The 22338-nt window shown below is 37.4% G+C and overlaps 1 protein-coding gene across 2 annotated transcripts in view; it reads left to right on the top strand.

Annotated features, from left to right (window-relative positions):
* Window positions 1-22338, top strand: part of cntn4 (contactin 4) — a 325246-nt gene that overhangs the window by 33355 nt on the left and 269553 nt on the right. For both annotated transcript variants that reach the window (XM_028447019.1, XM_028447018.1), the window contains exon 2: window positions 1443-1573. In XM_028447019.1, coding sequence (XP_028302820.1) covers window positions 1519-1573 — 55 coding nt within the window. In that variant the 5' untranslated portion in view covers window positions 1443-1518. The remainder of the gene's footprint in view (window positions 1-1442; window positions 1574-22338) is intronic.

The raw sequence follows: 22338 nt of genomic DNA, 5'->3' as shown, positions 1-22338 counted from the left end.
ATGGATCTGCTGCACTTTTCCTTTTACAGCACTGCTTTTAGATGTATAGGGCACTATTTTACATACAATAGCAACACAAAGTACTGAAAAGATTCAAGAAGATTAGAGGTTTAACTGCAGTAATTTCTAGTTTACATTTTCTTCTTAACCATACATGGATTGAGTGATTGTTCATAGTTGTTTCTTCTAATTATCCCAATAAATAATGTCTTTTAGGTTCATTAAAGTCACAAAATTAAAACATTTAACACCAACTTGTTGGTTTGCCATAACGTTTAGGGGTATTCTTGAAACATATATGGAATTGATAAGTTTCGTAATCAATTTTTATGTTTAGCATTTGGGTCATATGTGTCATCTGTGTACCAATAAAACACACAAATCGGGTACCAATTTATAGCTGGGCTTCTGCTTGTACCAATGAATACAATACATTTATTACATGTTCATGAGCTATTTATGATAATACCCCTTGATCACATTCAACGCTGCCAAATATAATAATTAATTCTTGATTTTCTATTTCTGTGAAGTCCGTATCGCAGGTTTAATTACTATATATTAATTGAAACTGTGTTTAAACACCTTTATTTTGACACTAAAACAAAGTTTTAACTGTAACCTCACAAAGTTACAGTATATAACAGATTCAAATTTAAGTAAATATATCAAAACATATGACCAGGATTGACATGTATGACAAAAAAAAAAAGTTTTTAGTAATAATACATAACTTTTGCGATGTGCTAGTTTCATTCCAGGTTAGTTCTATTTGTAGAAGGTTTACCTATCAGCTTTCATTCAGATGATATTTAATTAAATGCTAACCCCAAGATTCAATTTTTTTGCGTCTAAAAGAAAAACAAAAAATGCTACCTTATAGCGCTATATAAATCAAGTCCATTTACCAAGTCCATTTACCTTCCAGCTGAATTAAGTTGAAAAAAACAAAAACAAATTTACAAAGATTGCACGAATAGCCAAAGTGAACATAAATAACTTGAATTTAATTTACAGCAATTACTTTTGCATCTTGTTAAAGCTAACAAAAATGTAATGTAGTAAAAAAAGAATAATAATTGAAGAACATTAATAGAAGTCACAAGCATACGGCAGTATTGGCATTCCTGGCTTATTACTAAGACATTTCTATTTCTTCAGTCGACTGGACTTGTCAAAATAAAGTTGTCTAAAATAAATGGCTAAACTACCTACTACTACTATACTAAGATACTGATAATAATTGAGAGTCTCTAAACCCAGTGCAATCTTGTGTTGTTGATAGAGTATGTGTGTTATATGTGTTGCCTACTTTTCTCATTTAGGAATGAGGTTTAGACACGAGTAACCAAGACAGAAAAAAACATGGTCTGAAGGCTGATGGTTACTCATATTAGAACTCATGCTGCAATTCCATCTCATCTATATCTTTTTTCCCACAGAGCAGAAAAGCAGAAGGGTGCAAATCGTTTCTCATACATTGGATGTGAGAGCACGTCTGAACCTACACAATTGAAGATGATGTTACTATGGAAACTGCAGGTGGTGCTGTCAGTAATGGGGGGCCTTGCAGGTAAAGTGTCTCATCATAAACTTGATGCATGCCAAGATTGTCTTTGTGAGAATCCTGAACCAATGAATTTAATTTGCTAGTCTTTGCCCAAGTTTGGTTTTATCAGGTGATACAAGTCAACAAGTGAGTTTTCAAAGTTTTGATCTTGGCTGTGTGGTTTTACAATTATGCATCTCAGCGTACTGCCCTTTACACATGTATTATACACATTGGTGGACAGTAAACTGTACTTAAAGCAGAACTAAGTAACTTGTGCTTAGCGCTCCCCCTAAAAAGTCCCTTTTGGTTATGTCACTGTCGTAAAAACTCCCCACCCCCTGCCCCACCCCTCAGCTACATGCGCACCTTTGCTCTCCCAAGACGGTAGCAACCGATCACTGAAAAATCCTAATACAACAGTGACACTAAGGGTGCTTTCACACATATAGTGACCATGTGAACAGTATGAAGAAGAGAGACAAGTAAAATAAATGAATGATGTGGGAGTAATACGGAAGGGAGTGTGGAAATGTGTGTGTGTGTTTGTTTGTGTGCTGACAAAGCAGCTCTGAAAATGGATGGATTAGATAGATAGATAGATAGATAGATAGATAGATAGATAGATATTTGTGTGTATGCTGCCTGATGGAGCGCTGGGTTTGCGAGTGTGTGTGTGTGTGTGTGTTTGTGTGTGTGTGTGTGCTTGTTGTGCAATCAACAGGCACGCACTGTTTTAACTTGAGTCGATTATTTGGGGGATACGTATTACTTTCACACTACTGCCTACTTTTTCTTTCATATCAGCTAACATTTTTTTTTATTGCTTTAGTTGTATAAAAAAACAGTTTTTCTGTTGATCTTTATATGGCTTGACCCAGTCAGTGCAAGTGCAAATAAGAGGCATGCCAAATGCAAAAAAAACTGTACCTGAGCAGCAATGGCTATGTCTTATGTCTTGAAAACAGCCAGCTAATGCTAGCAAGATAAAGTCTGGTTAAACAAAAGACTAGTGTTGTTCCGATACCCTTTTTTTTTTTTGTCCCAATGCCGATACAGATACCCAGTTGCATAGTATCAGCCAATACTGATATATGCTGATACTGTGTTGTTTAAAAAAGAATTGACCTGTTTTTTGCCAAAAATCAGGTTCTGGAAATCGCTGACGTTTTCTCTCGTGTGTAGGGACGTTTGTTTGTTTTACAGCAACAAGAAAATGTGGCTTGGCGATTGGTTCAGAGGTGCAGTTCTGGGCCAATAGCGGTAGTTTGCCTTGGCATTCACTGAACATGTAATCATACGTGTTTCTGTGATTGAGTGTCGGGAGAGAGAAAAACAAAAGGCACTGTGTTTGAAGAAGAGTTTGATGCTGTAAATGGCATCGGCTTGTTAATAGTTGGTATTTGCCAATAACAATGCCAGCCTTTTAGTATATCAGGGACCCTCCCGATACTAGTATCCAGAGCGCGTCATTACAAAAGATACGCTGATCATTGCAATAGTTTTTTTTTTGTTAAACTTACCTTGTGATGCTCAAATGTTACTACAGGTAGAGATGTTTTTTTCTGTGATGATCATGAAACCACAGTTAGTTAAACTAGTTTTCTCACAAAAAGCATTGTATGAGTTGATGAATGCAGCTAAGTTATTAACTGAGAGATATTGCTTTTAATTATGAGATTTTGAATAACGGTGATTTTAATGGTTTGATGTGGTTTCTAACACAAACCTAAATCTTACTGTAGCTAATCAAATATCACAGTGTTATCCACTATACTACCATTGGGTATCTTTTGCCATGTTGCATAAATAAACATGTAGCACATTTTAAATCAGTGTTGTCTTCATTGCCCTGATGGTGATGAAAATTATGTTTGAGATTTTTAATTACCGGTACTTTTATTACTTTAGTAAAATTGTAACTAAGCTACTTCTACTTGTAGTCTTTATTTCACAAATGATTATATATAAAAAAGTTGTACAGTCTACGTGTACTTTTTCATAAAAAAATGTAATTGCTGAAATAACATTTTGATATTTTTATTTACTAAAGCATGTCCTATTGGTTTAACAATTCCGTGCCGTCTTGAAAACGGACTGACCCCATTGCAAGGTTGTGAAATTGTAATCTACTTTAAATCAATTTGCTTCTGGTAATACACAGACACTTCATTTATAATAAGCTCAATAAAACAAGCTCAACATTTAACTTGAAGTCTCTTATCCATCAGCAGATCAGTGGAACAGTGAATTAATCACCTAATCAGCGATAACACTGACAGCTTTGTTGCACCTTAATTATTTGGTGAAATTAATGTCATTAAAAAGATTGAACTTTTGGTTAATATTTCAAGATGACATGTAAAAGCCGCCAGTTAAAAGGAAATCCTTCTGCAGTTGCCTCAGATGTCCATCATTCATTTAGCACGCAGTAAAGTTGAATTATTGCATCATTATACGTTGGTGCTCATTTCAGCCAGAGGCTCTCCGACATTGATCACATTTTGATGGAGGACTTTAATTTGTCTCGTTTACAAATAGGAGGGGTCACCATCCAGAAATCTCTCAGTGTTTAATCAACAGGTTTCAGACAGATCCGGATGATAAAAAAGGGTTTCATTGATGTGGACTTTGTTCTGGTAGAACTCATTACTCAGGTCATGTCAGGTCTGTTGTCTTACTCCTATATCTGACACACAAGATGATCACATCTGTTTATGGGAACGCTCAGTTATATGTCATTTGCCCTTGTGAGGTTGCCTAATGTCAGCGCTTATCTTTTGGGAGGTGTAACCATCCCACGTGATTGGGTACCAGACGGCGAGTGATAATTGACCAGAATGATGGCAGACTCCAGAGAGAGTGAGCCATCATTTCTGTAAAGGAAAAATGCATCAACGCTGCAAATGAGACATGATTTGTAATGTATTTTAGAGGATCAGATATTTGTTTGTTGTTCAAAGGTGTTTGAGAATTGCTTGGAGCAAAGTTATCCTAATACAGTATTTGTGTTGAATGATGATATTGCATAACAGATTCTTTACTGAATATAAAAGCCAGGGCTTTCCTTAATTTTCTGGTGTCTGAAGGCCTCATTTTTCCAGTTATTTATTGCAATTCAAGTCATGCAAGTCCAATGAATAGCTTGAAATGGTACAAAGGTAAGTACTGAACTCACCTGGCAAGAGCCAGGTGAGTTCAGTATCTCAAGTTCTCCACATAGATCTGGGTCTGTGTTTGGCAAATTCTTTCTGAACCAGGGAGCGACATGAACAGAATGCTTGAAGCTGATTGGGCAAAGCGCCTGTCCACCATGATTTGTTTTAGCCAATCACACAGTAACAAATGATGTCATCATCAGCATGCACCGCAGAGACGCTGCTACAGCAACAACAAGGCTCCGCTTTGCCGTATTTACCTTCCAAAAACGCTCATAGCGCCTCTCGCTGTTAGTCTTACAAAAAGGAAATGCTGGAATCTTCTAAAACTGAGTTTATAGCAGCTTCCACACGTTCATCCTCCTGCGTCGACATCTTTCTGTTTTGATTCAGAGCTATGCTAATATCTCCCCGCAACTGCGCATACGCCAGTTTTGCTTCGGCGCTTCTGCCTTCATCACACCCGGATATCCCGCCCTAAACCGTAACACTGCCTCATGATTGGTTCTAACCGTTACAGTTCAGTTTCAAAAAAAAAAAAAAAGGCAAAGGCGGGAACAGCACAAGATGGATTGTGGTGTTTGTGAACACCAGGAAGATCCATCTTGCAGGCAAGGTTAAAAAAAAGGTTTGGTTACCCAAAACTGAAAAATAATGTACATTTCAGAATTATACAAATAGGCTTTTTTCAGGGAACACAAAGTGGGTTAACAATTTAAAGCTGTTCTGCAAAAATGGAGGTTGAATCAGCCTTGAAAGCTGGTGCTACTAATTCCTACAGTTGTTCCAACTTTTCTTGGTTACTTCCAACCTCCTCTGTCTGCATAAAAGCAGTGTTGGAACACACTGTGGTACCAGACCCTCATGAGCATCAGGTGAACAGTATTTTTCAACTCAACATTTTCAGTAATCAACTAGAAAAAGTGTGTTGTTCTAAAACTTTTGACCGGTTGTGTACAGTATGTGTCAAACTTAAAACCTGGGGATCAAATACGGCCATTTGGAGCAATCATTGTGTAAATGAAACTCAACAATTTTTTTAGGGGCTCACAGTTTTCCTGATACTTATATCACACAATTGCAGTTATTTTTTTATTTTAAACTGTTGTAAAAAACTCAAAATTTTTTGAAAATCCTTACATTTTCCTTAAATTTTGAAATATTTCCTTAATTAAAAAGAAATTTAAAGTGAAGACCCTATTGGGACTGATATCTATCACTTATTGTTTGGATATGGTCAGTTTCTTACATATTTTGTATTTGTATGTGTACGTAGAAGTGAAAACTTGGGCACAGTAATGTGGAAATTACCCGCATAAAAATTTGCTATTAAAAACTCAACACACACAGCAACACCTCCACACATACACGGGTGTGAAATGCCAGTGAGAAAGTGGGGATTTCCCCAACTCTGGTTGACATGTCTTACAATCTGCTGAATTAATTTCATCTTCGGTGGGGACAGTATTCAATATTCAACCATTATTACCATCCAAAACACACAAATTCTGTTTTTCACATAAATTCTTTTAAATTCCATTTTTTAGAATTATTTATCGATTTTTCAGAAAATGTTAGTTTTTAACTCCTGCGAGTAAACAAATAAATCAATTTAAAAATTAAAATCATAATTAAACAAAGATGTCTGTCAAAAATAAAAATGCAATTTAAAATAACGAGTAAGCTACAATTAAAATGTAGATACAAGTTGAACTGACATGGATTATTCTGATGCTCATATAAATATGTGCAAGAGCAACATTAATGTCACTCAATGGTTTACTGAATCTGAGCAGGTTTATTGATTAAGTTTTGATCAAGTTAATTTAAATAACAGTTACGTGGGAAATGGTCGACTCTTTATTTTGGAGTGAGTGATGAGATGCAAAGTTTTTATGCCAGTTTAGACGGTGTTGTTGGTGGACCCTTCCAGATGTTGAAGCGACCAGGATGGGAGGGGAGCGAGCGGTGCCCCGAATAAGAGATACCCGGAAACATTTCCCCAGAGAAATGTTCTTTGCCTCACGATGACCGCGTTTCATCCACATTCTGTCAATGTTTGCGTTCAACAGTCGATTCCGTCCGCGATTCTGTTAACATGGTAATTATAGGGCCCTACTACCGGGAGCAAGTGAGAGGCATGATGCCTGCATAAAACACTTTTATTTAAAACGTGAAAACCATTTAGATTTCGCATGTATAGTAGGCTATTACATCCTAACATGCATGAGTGGCTTTTTTTGGTGGAGATTGCACTGAAAATTCTGCAAGCCTATTTTCCTTCAGAGGAGAGACGTAAACTGTCTGAAGTAGTACTGAGGTGGACGTGGCACTGAGCACACTGAGATTAATGAGGAAACACAAACTGAATAAGGGAGGAATTTGAAAAAAAATCTACATTGAAAGTGGTCAGTGTGTCTCAAGTGATGGGAGCCGTTGAAAGGCAGAAGTTTTTCGCGAGCGATTTCTTTTTGGTTTCCCTGCCTCAGGCTGGATGACAACAGGGTTATTTTAGCCACCACCGCTGGAAATCCATCAAACAAGCCATCTGATGGAGACGAGTGCATCCGCTATTGCGATGATAAACTCCTTGCTGTTGTGGTTGCAACCAGTCCCATACTCCTGAAGCAGTTCCATTAGTTAAAGTGTCAGAAAAGAGAGCATGCACAAAACGCTCACCACTGTCTCCACACTTTCAGTGTCCTGTGTTCAGTAAAGTTTTATTCATTTATTATCCCCCGCCACAAAGTGGAAGGGAGCTATAGCTTTCCGTCCGTTTGTCCGAGTTAAAGGGGACAGCTTTTCTTAACTGTTTAAGATTGGAGAACCAAATTTGGTGTGTGGCTTCAGGGTATCAATACCTTGATGGAGTTCGAAAATGAGAAGTGTGGTATTATTTTTTTTTCGGAGTTACATTGCCCTTGTTCCATGTTTCTTTACTCTGGGTGAGTTTGTGTGTTTTGACCTGCCACTGTTGCCGTAGTAGTTGGAAGTCACCATCTTCAAAGCCAATGGCCTACTAGTTTCTACTAACTAAGTTCTCATATTTTTGGCTTGAAAAAAAACATATGATTGTGAGTATGTATAAGTGTTCTGTTTGATAACACTTTTAAGACTGTGTTTGTGAAAGTTAAGCATCAACGCCGTGTTATATGACTCACTGCCAGTCACGGTAAATGTTGGCATGAGCATATACATCGGTTTCCCCGTAGACCTTAGCATGAAGCTAGCTAACTTTTTGTATAGTGGTATTTTTTCTCCCCTACCACAAAGTGTGGAAGGGTAGAGCTCTGTCCGTTTGTACGTCCGTCCGAGTTAAAGGGGACAGCTTTTCTCAGAAACTGTTTAGGATAGGATAGCCACATTTAGTGTGTGGCTTCAGTGTATCAATACCTTGATGGAGTTTGAAAATGAGAAGCGCGCAATTATTTTTTCAGGAGTTATTGCCCTTGTTTCGTTTTTTTTTTTTCTTTCGGTGCGGGATGTTGATGACAATGTCTTCTTGTTTTTATTTGGCACATTTACAAACAATTTTAGGAGAATATTTTTCTGCAAATGCAGTGGTTCAGTTCACGTTTAAAATAGTCTTACAACCTATGTTATGTAAATGGACTTGATTTATATACTGCTTTATCACCACACTGAAGCAGTCTTACATATCAGCTCATTCACCCAATCACTCTCACATTCACACACCAGTGGGACAGGACTGCCATGCAAGGCGTTAGTCGACCACTGGGAGCAACTTAGGGTTCAGTGTCTTGCCCAAGGACACTTCGACACATAGTCAGGTACTGGGATTGAACCCCCAACCTCTCGATCAGAAGATGACCCACTACCACCTGAGCCACGGTTGCCCTTAGCCAAAGTGTGAGGTTTACACAAGAACCAACAGTTGTCTTATTTGCTGTGGTAATTGTACTGATTAAGATTAGATTTCTCAAAATGATCCCCCTTCTGGTCTCTGAAGCGACTAGCACTGTGACACTGTGTTCCTGACCGTCTGAATAGGATTCAGTACCTACAACAGCTATTGAAATTAGGTTGCCATGATTGGGTTTACGCTTCAGTAAGAATGCTTTTAACCCTAGAACGCTATCGCGACAATTAGTAACACTATCACTACCACTGGGTGATTTTTACCCAATATATCATACCCAAAATTTGCTCCGCCCATTTCTGGGGCATTTAAGGCTTCTCTGGTGAAGGCATATTCTCATTGACACATGAACAGCTGCAGTGGAACAAAATTCAATTCAATTTGATTAAAATGATCACCTGACTAAACTATTTTTTATCACCATGAATTTCCTTGGAAATCACCCCTTTGTGGTATTTATTTACAACTCCTGGATTAAATAAACATAGCATGGAAATTTCAAGACTACTTTTCCTTGCTTTATTCCACAGGAAAATAGTATGACCCACAAGCAGGTGCAAACACACAAGTAGAGATGAGCTGCAGTAAATGTAGACACAAAACACAGCGAAGATGAAAAAATAAGACTCCAGTTAACCTTTATAGTATAAGAAACTAATTAAAATAAAATAATAGTCAATATTAGCATCCACTGAATGAGAAAGTAAAGTGTGTGTAAAGTGTGTGAGGGAAAGAAAAAGCTGGATGCCTGAAGCCCGTGTGGATTCTGGTACGTGTGTGTGTCCGCTGCGGTGCAGAGCCAGAGGATGCTGTGCGCAGACCGACAGTATTTGGATGGCGCTTCAGATGCACAGCTCTAGTGAGCTTCTGTGTCTTTCTCTCCATGTTTTGACCATCAATAAACTCAAGTGTCACTTTGATGGAAGGCCAGAATCAGTTGATCAGTTGTGTAATTGACCATTGGCGCAATGGCCACATATGAGAGTGTGCGTCACACAGCGCTGCTCAGACCTGCTGGATGGTGCTTATTGACTGATTGACAGACTCTGTTGCTGCATTAACTCAGATCAATGGCATCAACAAATCAATAGGATGGTTTTTGTCCAAATCGGCCTGTTTTTCATGGACTAATCAGAGCAAGTTACAGGACCTAACGGAGTAGCCACATTAAATTATATTATATATATATATACATTTTATTTTTTTATTTAGTTTTCTACATTATTAAATGTTTGTGCAGCAGACAGAGAAGTCCATCTGTCTCCAATTTTACTTCCTCAAATGTCATTTTGTGCTTCTGTGTGCCTCACCTCACCACATTGAACGAGCAAAACACTCATTTGAATGGGGCGGTCAACACCAACCAATTCTGCACCTGCACTAATCATTGCTGCAATCTTAATGAATTCTGAGCAGCAGGTTTGGTAACTGAGTCACTAAAGAATTTAGGGAAGCAACTGAATTACCACCCTTAATTTCAGATCTTAGTGAATCCACCCCACAGTGTAGTAATAATGGAACACTATCACTATTGACAGGTGAAAATTCCCCGAAGGTGTGCATGTCGGAAAAAAAACGGGTTATGGAGTAGGAGAACATCCACACCTTCTAAAACATCAGAGACGATGCTGGAGACACTCTGACAAACACAACGTCATGAAAATAACGTAAATGCTTTCGCTTGTGTGATTGACAACCGCCGATAGTGTTTAAGAGTTAACTTCATAGAACCTGTTTGAGTTACAAGCGTGCGTTTAAAGTGCGTTTTATAACATACAGTATGCTGCATCTAAATCACTTCAAATTCCTACTAGTAAGGTTTTCATATAATAGTCTTTCAGTTAAGCTGTATTTTATTTAATTATATATTTATTTGACTTCATATCCTTTAAATAAATTAAAGTGACAGTTTTCAAAATGTAAGGAGTAGAAAGTATTGATATTTTGTAAAAGTAAACCAATATATAATTGGTTTGAATTCATTATAACATCGATTAACTACAACATTTTATATTAAGCGTGAATTTTCTGAGGGAGCTGACATATTTGTTGTATGTTCTGAGTTTGAATGCAATCCACTTCACAGCTAAGGTGAATCTTTCCCTATTGACGCTTCTGTGGCTTTCTTTGGTAATTGGAATAAAACATTAGCATTTTCAAATACTTTCAAATACTTTAAAACGTAAGAACTCAAACTTATGCCATCCTGTGCCTTTGAAACAGAGGCAGAATGAACTTACTAAAAAGGAACTTTGAATGCATGATATTGGCTAATCGTGAAAAAAACAGTTTTTCTTCAAAACATTTTTTGGAATAATTCCACAGCTTAAATCCATTTTATACATTTTACTTTTTCTATTTCTTAAACATTTCTAAGCATGAGCCAGTATTAATGCTCAAAACCTCCCACTTATCAGTCTGAAACAAAACTTTCCTCACAATGGATGATATGTCCTTGATATGGATTAGAGTAGTGGTTAAAAATGAACTGGTGCAAACAAGAAAGAAGCACAATATACAGGCCTGAAGCCCTTTCACTTTCATATGATGTGAGCTGTCGGATGGATTCTTAAGGAAGTACGGAGTACGTCAGATAAACTGGAGGAAAGAAATAACAGCACAGATGTTTATTACAGCTAGGGAGTCAAAAGTTGATTTGTATTTCATGCACAAATGAATAAAAAGCTTGATAATAACGTATATGCCATTTCAAACTAAAAATCCAATTATGGTTTTAAATGAGGCTTTTGCCTGCAGTCTGCAAGAAAAAGAAACCGATTAAGTGTTGTGTTTTTTACTTCGAACACAATGTGCAAGTGTTAAGTCCCTCAATTTGATCCTTTTTTTTAATATCTAAGCCTAAATGACTGTATATATACAGTATATACACTGTAGATTTTTTGGAAATAATGAACACATGACAGAAGCAGTCAGCATAATTTCTTTTAATATGGATGTCATTATTTGCGGACTAATGCTGCATACCACGTAAAATAAGGCTTAAGTTAACTCTCAAACAAACTCTAATGTCATTTGACTGGTACATTTTCAATCATATCTACTTGATCACTCATACTTTATATGCAGGCACGTTAGTGTTGCCAGACTTGGTGGTTTGGCATGGAAACAGAAATTATATTGATGATGTGGAAAACCCCAAAACCTCCCAAAAATCTGCCTTTAGTTGTTATGCTGCAAAGAAGTAGAACAAACTGTAGCAGAACTGAAGTCAGCATTTAATGTGAACATTTTGAAATCCAAATTAAAGGCACTCTTTTTCTTCACCGCTTATGACTGTTATTGTTCATTTTGATTTAATGCTTTTATAGTTGATTTTAAAACCTGTTTAATGTTCTCATGTTTTTATTGATTTTTGAACAGTTTGATGTTTTCTGTTGTTCTTTTTAAAGCAATTGTGTATGAATGTATATGGCTTGTGTAAGACCCTATAAAATCAATTTCATTTTTTTCCAAATTCCATTTATTTCTCCAAATTCTGTGCATTCATGTTTTTGAATTCAGTTAAAAAATATATATTCATATTTTTTTTCTGAAAATATTAGTTTTTAACTCCTGTGAGGAAACAAAATAAATACTAATAAAAAAAGAAAACCATAATTAAACTAAAATGTATGTCAAAAATAAAAATGTAATTTAAAATAACGAGTAAGGTACAATTAAAAGGCATATATACGTTGTACTGACATGGATTATTCTGATGCTCCTTTTTAATGATTTATAATAAGCCATTAATGTCACCCAATTTACCCTCAGGGATCAATGATTTACTGAATCTGAGCAGATTTAATAATTAGGTTTTGATCAACCTAATTTAAATGATCCTGAAGACATCATTCCAGACCAAAATGATTAGACAAAAACAAATGAATGCAAGGATGCATGTTTTTTCACTACTAGGGGTCAGAATGTTTTACAGTATTAGAAGCTATAGTTATCATTTACCTTCAGTGTTTGAGACTCTACAATTTCTGGCATCGCTGGTCTCGTCCACAGCAACAACAGACAACTTTTCCCACAGATCTGCTGTAGCACTGATGAGATGTTGTTCAAACACTCTGAGCAGGTGAAGTTGTTAAAGGCTGATCATGTTTTCACAAAGCGCCGCAGCGTTTCACCAGAAACGAGCAGAGCTTCACAGACACATGAAAGTTAAGCGGGAACGGGTGGCTCCGTAGTTTGGAGTGAGTGATGAGTTGCATAATTTTTTTAACAGTTTAGACGGTGTTCCGGGTGGTTTAGACAGTGTTTAAAGCAGCCAGGATGGGGGGTAGGGGGACAGGCGGTTCACCTAATGAACGGGCCCCGGAAACAATACTTGTGTATGTGCTATACAAATACATTTGTCTTGCCTTGTGTGCGCAATCTGAATCCCTCTGTTCTATCAAAAGCAGACCAAGGAACAGCTAAGTTAAAATTAGCATTAAGGCTGACTTCTGCATATTGAGAATAGATAATAGAGCAGAGGTCTTCAATAGGTGACTCCTGGTCCACATCCACATCTGTGACTCCTTCCCGTGTGTGTTTTGGTTTGGTAGCGGGTAATGGGTAACATTTGGTATATATCCATAATTGTGCTTTACATCAGCTTGAGTGGAATTGATTCTTTTTATTACAGTTTATTTACAGTTCTTGTAAATAACTGGGATTTACATTTCACAATTATTCAACTGTAATTTCGCTCATATCAGCCACTAAAATACTTTTTAAAGTACTTTAAAATAAAAAAAATAAAACGCACCAAACTTTTTCGTTAGTATTTACTGATAAAGTCTTCAACAACATTTGCGAGAGATGTGTGCCAAAAAAACTTCCCAGAAGTCAATTGGGTGGTTGGAAGGGTTGCAACGATAGCACTGTGACTCAGTGTGTGTGTGTGTACATGTGCTTGGCTGTTGCTTCGTTCTCTTTATCTTGTGTGCTCTGTGTCTCACTCAGCTCTGTTCCAAGTTGATTTTGCTCTCCCTCCCACTCTCTTGGTTCTCCATGCATCTGGAATGTGAATTTGTTGCTCGTTGCCCGAGTGTATTCTTTCATGATAATAGCAGCAAGCACCATTCGCTTCTGTTCACGCTCTCCTGCACATTTTTCACCAAGACAATATTCCCTCTGTGTGTGTGTGTGTGTGTGTGTGTGTGTGTGTGTGTGTGTGTGTGTGTGTGTGTGTGTGTGCGTGTGTGTGTGTGTGTGTGTGTGTGTGTGTGTGTGTGTGTGTGACTTTTAAGGTTTTTAAGATTTGAACGCAGCAGATCAATACATATTTATTATAATAGTGTATATCATTCTTAATGTGCTGGTTCCATACAGTAATATCCTTATGTGGTTATGTGATACCTTTAATTCATCTAAAAGACATTTTAGTACCCCACAATAGAGTGGTGTTTTTGTTTAATCTTAGCATAGGATTTGAAGGCTGGGCAGATTTAATGAAAGATTTATTATGATTTCTGACTTGAAATTAATGTTCTTAAACATTGGTTACAGTAGGTTACATTTTTCTTTAAAAAAGGATGCAGGGCAGACCTATTACTCAACATTTATTCATATCATCAAAATGGGCCTTTATAAGAAAAGTCAAATCTATTTTACATAAAAGTAAAATCAGCAACAATAAGATGCTACAAAATCTAATAGTTAAAAATGGTTTAAGAAAGTGTCTCAAAGTTATAATGTATTGAACAAAGGTACAGGTGCTTCAATGATTATTGGAACTCGGTGAATTTCACTGCCTACTGAAATGAAGAGCTGCGCTCCTTTTTCTCCTCTCATAAACATAAACCACCAGTGAAAAAAGCTGGTATGATTAGGCTCAGTGCCGACTTTCAAATATGAAAACTACAGCGAGAATGTTTACCTGCTACTACCACCTCCTTGCTGATTCTCCTCCACGCCAAATCCTTCCTAGTCCGATCCCGGTTATAAAGGCCGTGTCATACAGCTCCACGTGGTCACACACAGCTTCTACTCCATGGTTGAATGGGTGAACAGACTGGCATCCATGGTGATGGCCTGACGTCAACGTCAACATAGACTCTTATTGGCTTTCGTCATGCGAAACAGTCGCAGGAGTTCAATATTTTCAACTCTTGCAAATGTGCGGATGTGCGTAAAACTGAGAGCGTGCTCGTACGGCCAAGATTTTGCATCTGGGACTCATCTATCCATTGACTTTGTATGTAATCTGGACGTACGGACATTTCGTGATGCATCCGGTGTGAACGCAGCATTACCCCGTGGATGACGTCACAGGGTTAAGGAAAGATGTTTGGAGAGGAGTTAGGAAAAGGTGATCACATTTGCTTTAACGATCAGATGCATTTCCGCTAGGTGACGTAATAATCTGACGGCCGCGAAGGTTAGTGACGTCTGCTGTGGTGAAAAAACTATAATATAATATAAAAACACTTTCCCCTGATATAATCTCAAAAATCACACAGTTTTAATTTAAATCAAATAAAAAGAGGCTACCAGATTATGAGGAACAAAAGTGAAACTAAAAGAAAGTCACATTGAGTTGGTTGCTCACACTCACCTTCCACTCAGAAATATGAAATATGTTGAATAAATGTGGTTAAAAATTTCTCTGATCCCTTTTTCATTGAACCACAGTATCTGTTTTATGTCAGTTTTAATCTAATATGTCTTACATATAATAACATATGGGCTTTAGATTATTTATTTAAAGTTGTTCATGGCATATTATTGCATTGGTACTGTCATCGTGAGTTTCCGTGAGCGCTCGGTGTGCGTTTCCCTTTAAATGTTGTCGCCACAAGGAATTGTGGGTCTGCATTATCTTGTCTCCTTTGGTAAAGAATGCATCAGTGTTTGCTAGGCTAAAGGAGGTAAAAAAAGGAAGCATTGAGCCTCTTTTCCGGAGCTTAAAGAGAACTTGGACGCTTTTTATCACGGCCACCATTTAAACGGGGGTGAAGGAACAGTGGATAGGATGGACTATTCGGACGCAGCCACACTCCTGGCCAGTTTGTTGTTGCAGCTTGCTTGACTCTCCAGCACCTTGTCCAACATGTCCAAGGCCAGCAAAACTCACACAAGTGAACTGTAGGCACCAGTAAAGGATGTGATGGTGAGAAGAAGCCTCATTTCCCCAAAAGCGGTTCTATCGGTAATTGAACCCTGGTGCTCCGGTTCTCCAACAACTCTTAGAGCCCTGTTATGTGACCGCCAATATGTTTCAGAAAGGTGGCAAACACTTGTTAAACTAGGAAGAAGTCACTGAATATGATGTCTAACTTGGACAATGATGTACAGAACAAGGGATATTTATTTAAAAAAAAAACAAACAATACTGACACAAAAAAAGAAAATAAATAACAGCGCTGAATTGTGAGACATACAGTAAAATAATCTCTTGTTTCATGCATACATCCATACTAATGCTCTCTCATCACACTCCAAAATCTTCCAATTCTGATTCCTTTTTTTTTTGAGCTTATATAACTGGATGATATGAATGTTGTCAAAAAGAAGTCTGGTATCTAATCTCTCTAACAAAAACTCCAACAAAATTCTGAACTAACCAGAGCTCTAAATAAATAAATAAAATCCTAAATTAATAAAAAAAAAAAACCTACAGGTTTAACAGAGACTGACGGCTTTTGATGCTGTCAAACCACCCAACAAACTCATGTGGTACAGCCATCAGCAACGCTTCGCTCATCATCATTTTGGCTCCTCCCCCAAATGAAGCAAGCCTTGATACGCGCTTTGTGGAAACGCCCCCTCCATTACTCGACACGCGCTCCGTAGCCTCCGCACATCTCATAACATCACTAAGTACAGGACATAAGTTTCATCTGAGTCCATACCTGAACACTCGACTGGCCAGAGAAGAACTCCGGATTTTACAAATGTATGGCAGGTCAACAGCAGCAGTCCAGCCATGACTGTCTAGTTTTCCTGTCCCTGCTCGTCATCAGATCCCTACTAGCAGTCAGTCAGTTAATTCTGTTTTTCAGTGTGGGCTAGCAATCCCTATCTCTCATCATTGGTGGAAATAACAAAAAAAAGTCATATCTTGGTTCATAATTGACTGATCTCAATGAAATTTGACTCTGGTATTTGGATTCTCAATCTATCCTGAGCAGTTTAATCTGGTTTGGATCCAGATTGCACATTTCATCAACATTTTTTACAACAACTGGCAGTACTCATGCATTTACTGTAAAAAAAAACTGTATTGTTATTAATGGTGGTGGAAATGTCCTACCAGTGTCCAAAGTGTGAAAGATCATGGTACCATCATTGCACTTTCTGAGTGCTCTTGTTTGGGAATAGTTACCAGATACAGGTACAGTATACACAATTTAAATATCATGAAGAAGTTCAGTGTTTTTTGTCACTTATTTCAGAAAGTGAAACACCTTGTGTGTTTAACATACATGGCCAATAAAGTTGATTCTGATATTGATTCTATATAGAGGGTTTTCACGGCACGTCATCAACCGCGTCATCAATCCAGAAGTCGCCATTTTGGAGATAAGCAGCAGGTTTATGAACAGTACACACAAGCAAATCCCGAATTTTGAGAGGAAATGGTGTTTTTGGCTGTATTAATTGGTCAGACCGTGAAAAACATGTCGAGTTTTATAAACTGCCAAAAGTTAGAACAGATTAGGGATAACAATGTCTGCATTTTATAGTCAGGAGAGCAGTGACATGAGACTAGCTCGCCGTTGTTATTGGTTTATACACAAACACCGGCACCCTCATCTCTTGCGTCTTGCATTTAAATCCAAATGCAAGACGCTGGTATGAGGCTTGCTGCTTCCTAGGCCGCTGGATGTAGCCGGCGTAGCAATCTGAGACTCGAGGTCCAGAGTAGTCGCATCTAACAGACTATAACTGTTTGATTTACGTGAATCTAAGATTGCCTGACGGTGGTATCATATTTTAGAGTAACTACGCTGCAGGTTCACTGTGAAATTATTAGAACTGACTGAGTTATCTGCTGATATATTTCCTTTGCGAACGTGAGCCTCTACAGCTGTAGCTGACCTCCAAACTTCTATGAGGTCTTCTGCTGTGTAGGGCTTGGTGAAATCCTGGTAGTTTGCTGATATCAGGATAAATAATAGACGGAAGACTCTCTGGGTCGTCATTGATCCAAGACAAGGGAGCCGACTTGTATGGATCTGCACCACCAATTAATCGTATCTTTTCCAAATATTGTGCCCTTTCCTGCAGACCAAGTCTTTCCCTGTATGTCTTTGCATCTATAATGCATTTTGAGGAGCTTTTCTGTGATTGTTCCATTGCAGACTACATACCTCTGTGAGCCTCCAACATGTAGTGTCAACTTCCGCTTACCTCCAACATGGCCGCACATCCAGGTTACTGCCCAGAAAGTGATGTCTGTGAAAACCCTTTATAGACTCATAACACATAGAGTGAAATACTTCAAGCCTTTATTTATTGAAATTTGTGATGATTAAGGCTTACAGATAATCAAATCCAAAATTCAGTGTCTCAGAAAATGCGAATATTATATAAGATCAATTTAAAAAAAAAAAAAAGATGGTTAAATGAACTAGTTTCTTAAATTTAATAAAGAAGGTTCTCTAATGTGCTGGTGAGGATTATTTTCCGAGTATTAAGCTTGTAGTTGACCAGTGACCAGTCAAGGATTTACCACATCTTGTAGCGTTGTATTGTCAACCAATTACCTTTTGTGCATTATTCTAAATAAAGTAAGTTCAGTGGTTAAAATAATGCTTTTTATTTTGTATTTATTTCATTAATCATTCTGCTCTAATTTTGTCTTTCGATCCATCTGCTCTTCAACTGTTTCTCATCTAAGGAGTGTATCACCTACAGTCCCTGACATGCATGACAGGTTGCTAAAAACTCAGTTTAGTAAGTTCCTATTTTGATATGCAGCAAAGCTCACAGTTAAAGTCAATATCTCAGCCAATAATATACATTTAATTGCGAGCATCAAAATTGTAGTGATGCAATCCTGCTAGCATTGGTTTGCTTTTATTCCTATTCAAATAAAAAGTTATGATCAGATTCGATTCTGATTTTACACAAATTAGTTTAACTCATTAAAACAAATATGCAACCAGAAGTCACTCAATACGGAATTCACAGACAGACATGTACTATATATATATATATATATATATATATATATATATATATATATATATATATATATATATATATATATATATATATATACACAGAAAAGCTTTCATAGTATGTGTACATATTTTTTTGTTTAATTAGTTATGATTCATTTCTGTGTTATAAATAAAAGCCCGGCAGACATCACATTTGTTCTGTTATAAACTAAAGTACTTGCTTTTAATTCCCAACACCTTAAACATTACATAACAGTGCTGAATGATTATGTATTAAATATTATTAAATATTTCATTCATAGATATTACTAAAACAACATTTCAGGTATTTATTGGTAAAAATGTACACAATATCCTTCTTTCCTTAGAAACTCTTGTTTTTCAGCTGTGCATCATACCCTTAATACAAAGCTACCTAAAGAATCCTAATATATACTGAAGGGGTAAGTAACAAATAGACAATTTAGGGAGCTTATATGTACATTAGTCATAATTAAAGATTATCTGTGTCAGCCTAAGTAACATTTTATAAGGAAAGATAACTGCCTCCAGATTACTGTCGCTGTGAAAAACTGTATCAATATGACAACAGTTTCTTTGTGCTATAAAAAGGTAAATATTCATTTGAATTTACATTTATTTAACTGCTCGTTCCTGGTACCGGATCATGGAGAATGTTTCACAGAGCTTTAACCACCAGAGGATTGTTTCCTGTGCGGTGTTGCTTTTCTACCTGTGATCTGCCTGTTGTATAGTCAAACTTACCATCCCCACTGGGAGAGCAGCCTGGCCTCTTTTTACACTGCAAGCCATGGTGCTGCTCTGTTATTTTGCTCAAGAGTGGATTCAGAGGAGAGAAAGACGTACAGTATGTTGTATTTGCTTTTTTTTTTTTTTCTTCTCTTCCATCATTGATTTTAAGGAATGGAAACGCAGTTAAAAAAACACCAAAACATTGTTTTTAGTCCTCTGGAGAGAAAACATAATCAAATAGGGTTATATTTTATGCATTAATCAGCCAGGGATGTTTTGTGTAGTTCAACCTTACAGCAGCAAAACAGAGAAGCTAAGAATAATATGTTATTCATGAAAATATGTAAAATTCAGCATGGACTGTAAACTCTTTGTATCTATTGGAGCTATAATCAGCGTGAGCTTTAAAGTGTCTCAGAAGAAACTAAATTCCTCAGTTCCATTGACGAGATAATTCGTCATTTCAAAACCACACGCTCAATGCCATTGACGTGAAAACTCGTCAATTGCTTTTTTTAACACAGATTACTAAAAGACATTCTGGTAACTGGTAATACAGTAAGCAAAACATTCATCTGTCAGCCAGATAGCAAAATAATAGGTGACATGTATGTGGCAGAAGCGCACCTTTGGATAAGAGATCACTCGTGATGGGCTGAGCTCAGAGGGTGAGAAAAGGAGTTTGCGAGACAGAAAATGGCGCTACGAGAGTCGATGCTGAAGTTCCCACAATATCACATCAGCGCACACTCGATCAGCGCATGTGTGGAACTCAGTGGACTATTGAGAGTGTGGCGATGGTGAGAGAAAATGATCAACTAACCGGGTTAAACGGGTCATCTCTGTGTGTCGGAAGGAAGAGGAAGTTACGTCTGTGTGATCGACGGGTGTAGCAGATACAAAATAAAGTATGCAAAACACTCAACTGTGAGCCAGATAGCAAAATAATAATATATATATATATATTTTTTTTAGAAGGAAACCAATGTGCAGATGTTAAAGTTTTCAATAAAGCAAAAAAAAAAAGTGAAAAAAATTCCCTTATTTTTCTTTTTTGTAACAGGAAGAAATCTCCGGCAGAACCAGGTTCAGAGGTGGCAGTCATCTGCCTCGACTGGTTGGGGTTTAGTGAACAAAAGGACGATCAGAACAGGTTGGAGAGATAGACCATCAGAGTGTCCCAGACTAGTTGAGCCATGAACCATCAACCATGAACTACCAGCTCCAGCATCAAGACACCTGAAACAGAAAAGAGAGCAGAGGGCGAGGAGAAGGCACATACTGCAGGAGAAAACATGATACACAATAACACACTCGTTCCTAGTGGTTAGGTTATTATTAATATTAAACATCATTCTGCCATCCTCTATGCTCTGAAATGCTACTACTACAGACAAGGTTTTGTCTTGTACACGTAGTGATCTCAGCGATCACTACAGAGGGGACCTTGTCTGCTCTAAATTGTCACAATTATACGGTGTACGCTTTTGTAAATAAGTAGGTTTTGAATCTAACGGCCTCTCGCAATGGTCTGAGGTGTTGACCATTTACTTGTAATGGTCTGTGATTGTGTCAAAAACAACGAGACCATTGTCCGTTTTAGGTTATTGCTATTATACAATATACACTTTAGCATATAAGTAGGTTTTGAGTTTATTTTTAAAGGTGGACAGAGTAGCAGCCTCCTGTACTAAGACTGGGAGCTGGTTCCAAAGGCGAGGAGCCTGGTAGCTGAAAGCTCTGCCCCCTGTTCTACTTCTGGACACTTTAGGAACTTCAAGAAGACATGCAAACTGAGAGCAGAGTGTTCTGCTTGGGTGATAGGGCACTAACAGGTCTCTTAAGATACACAGGAGCTTGATTATGTAGAGCTTTTTGGCTAAAAGGAGGATTTGAAGCTCTATTCTCCAATACTGGAGAAATATGTTTTCTCCTGTTAGTATTCTAGCTGCAGCATTCTGAATTAGCTGGAGATTTTTTAATGAGTTATTGAGTAGGAGTGTAACGATATCTTGATGCGGCTATATATCACGGTATTTTTTCGCACGATCGATTATCGATCGAAGTATTGATTTTTTTTCTTTTTTTTTCTTGCACTATAATGGTGTCACTGGTAAGAAAGACCCTATTTTTTGTTTACAGAAAACACTATTGGAGATACCTATTTGTTTACATTGGTATGTTGACACTTATTTACAGAAATGTTGCACCAAAATAGTGTCACTGTTCATGGGACACTTTTTCATATTGTCTTTCAGAGATATAAAATAAAGATTTTATTTTTTCACTTAATCTTTTTTTTTTCTTGTTATGTCATAGATTATCGTAGATTAATTTCTGACCAATATATTCGTAATTGTTATTGTGAGCTTTGTATCTCGTATCGTATTGTATTGTGAGGTACCCAGAGGTTCCCACCCCTATTATTGAGACACCATGACAGTAGGGAGTTACAGTAATCCAATCTAGATGTAACAACTGCATGGATTAGTTTTCCAGCATCACTCTGGGCCAAGATATTCCTGATTTTAGAGATATTACGGAGGTGGAAGAAGGCTGTCCTTGTGATTTGTTTAATAGGAGAGTTAAAAGTTAAGTCAGTATCAATTTAAAGATGAAAGGATGCGCAAGCCTATATTATTGTATTCACTATCACTACAAACCACTGACTTTTTTGTCACTGCTTCCAACCTACAGTTGCATCCCTGTAGCTCCTGTGAAATGGACCCTTGGCTTCTAAAACATACGCCATACATCCACGTCCTAGACACCATAAAATGATTTTATCCAGCCCAGTGAACTGCTCAAGCTCCATGAAAGAGCTATCTATTCTCATCATCACAAGGATGCATGAAATATACATGCAGAGACTTT

The sequence above is a fragment of the Gouania willdenowi genome, chromosome 5 (assembly GCF_900634775.1).
Source record: "Gouania willdenowi chromosome 5, fGouWil2.1, whole genome shotgun sequence".
Taxonomy (NCBI): Eukaryota; Metazoa; Chordata; class Actinopteri; order Blenniiformes; family Gobiesocidae; genus Gouania; species Gouania willdenowi.
Note: the sequence above shows the minus strand (reverse complement) of the source record. Positions and strands in the feature narration are given on the sequence as shown.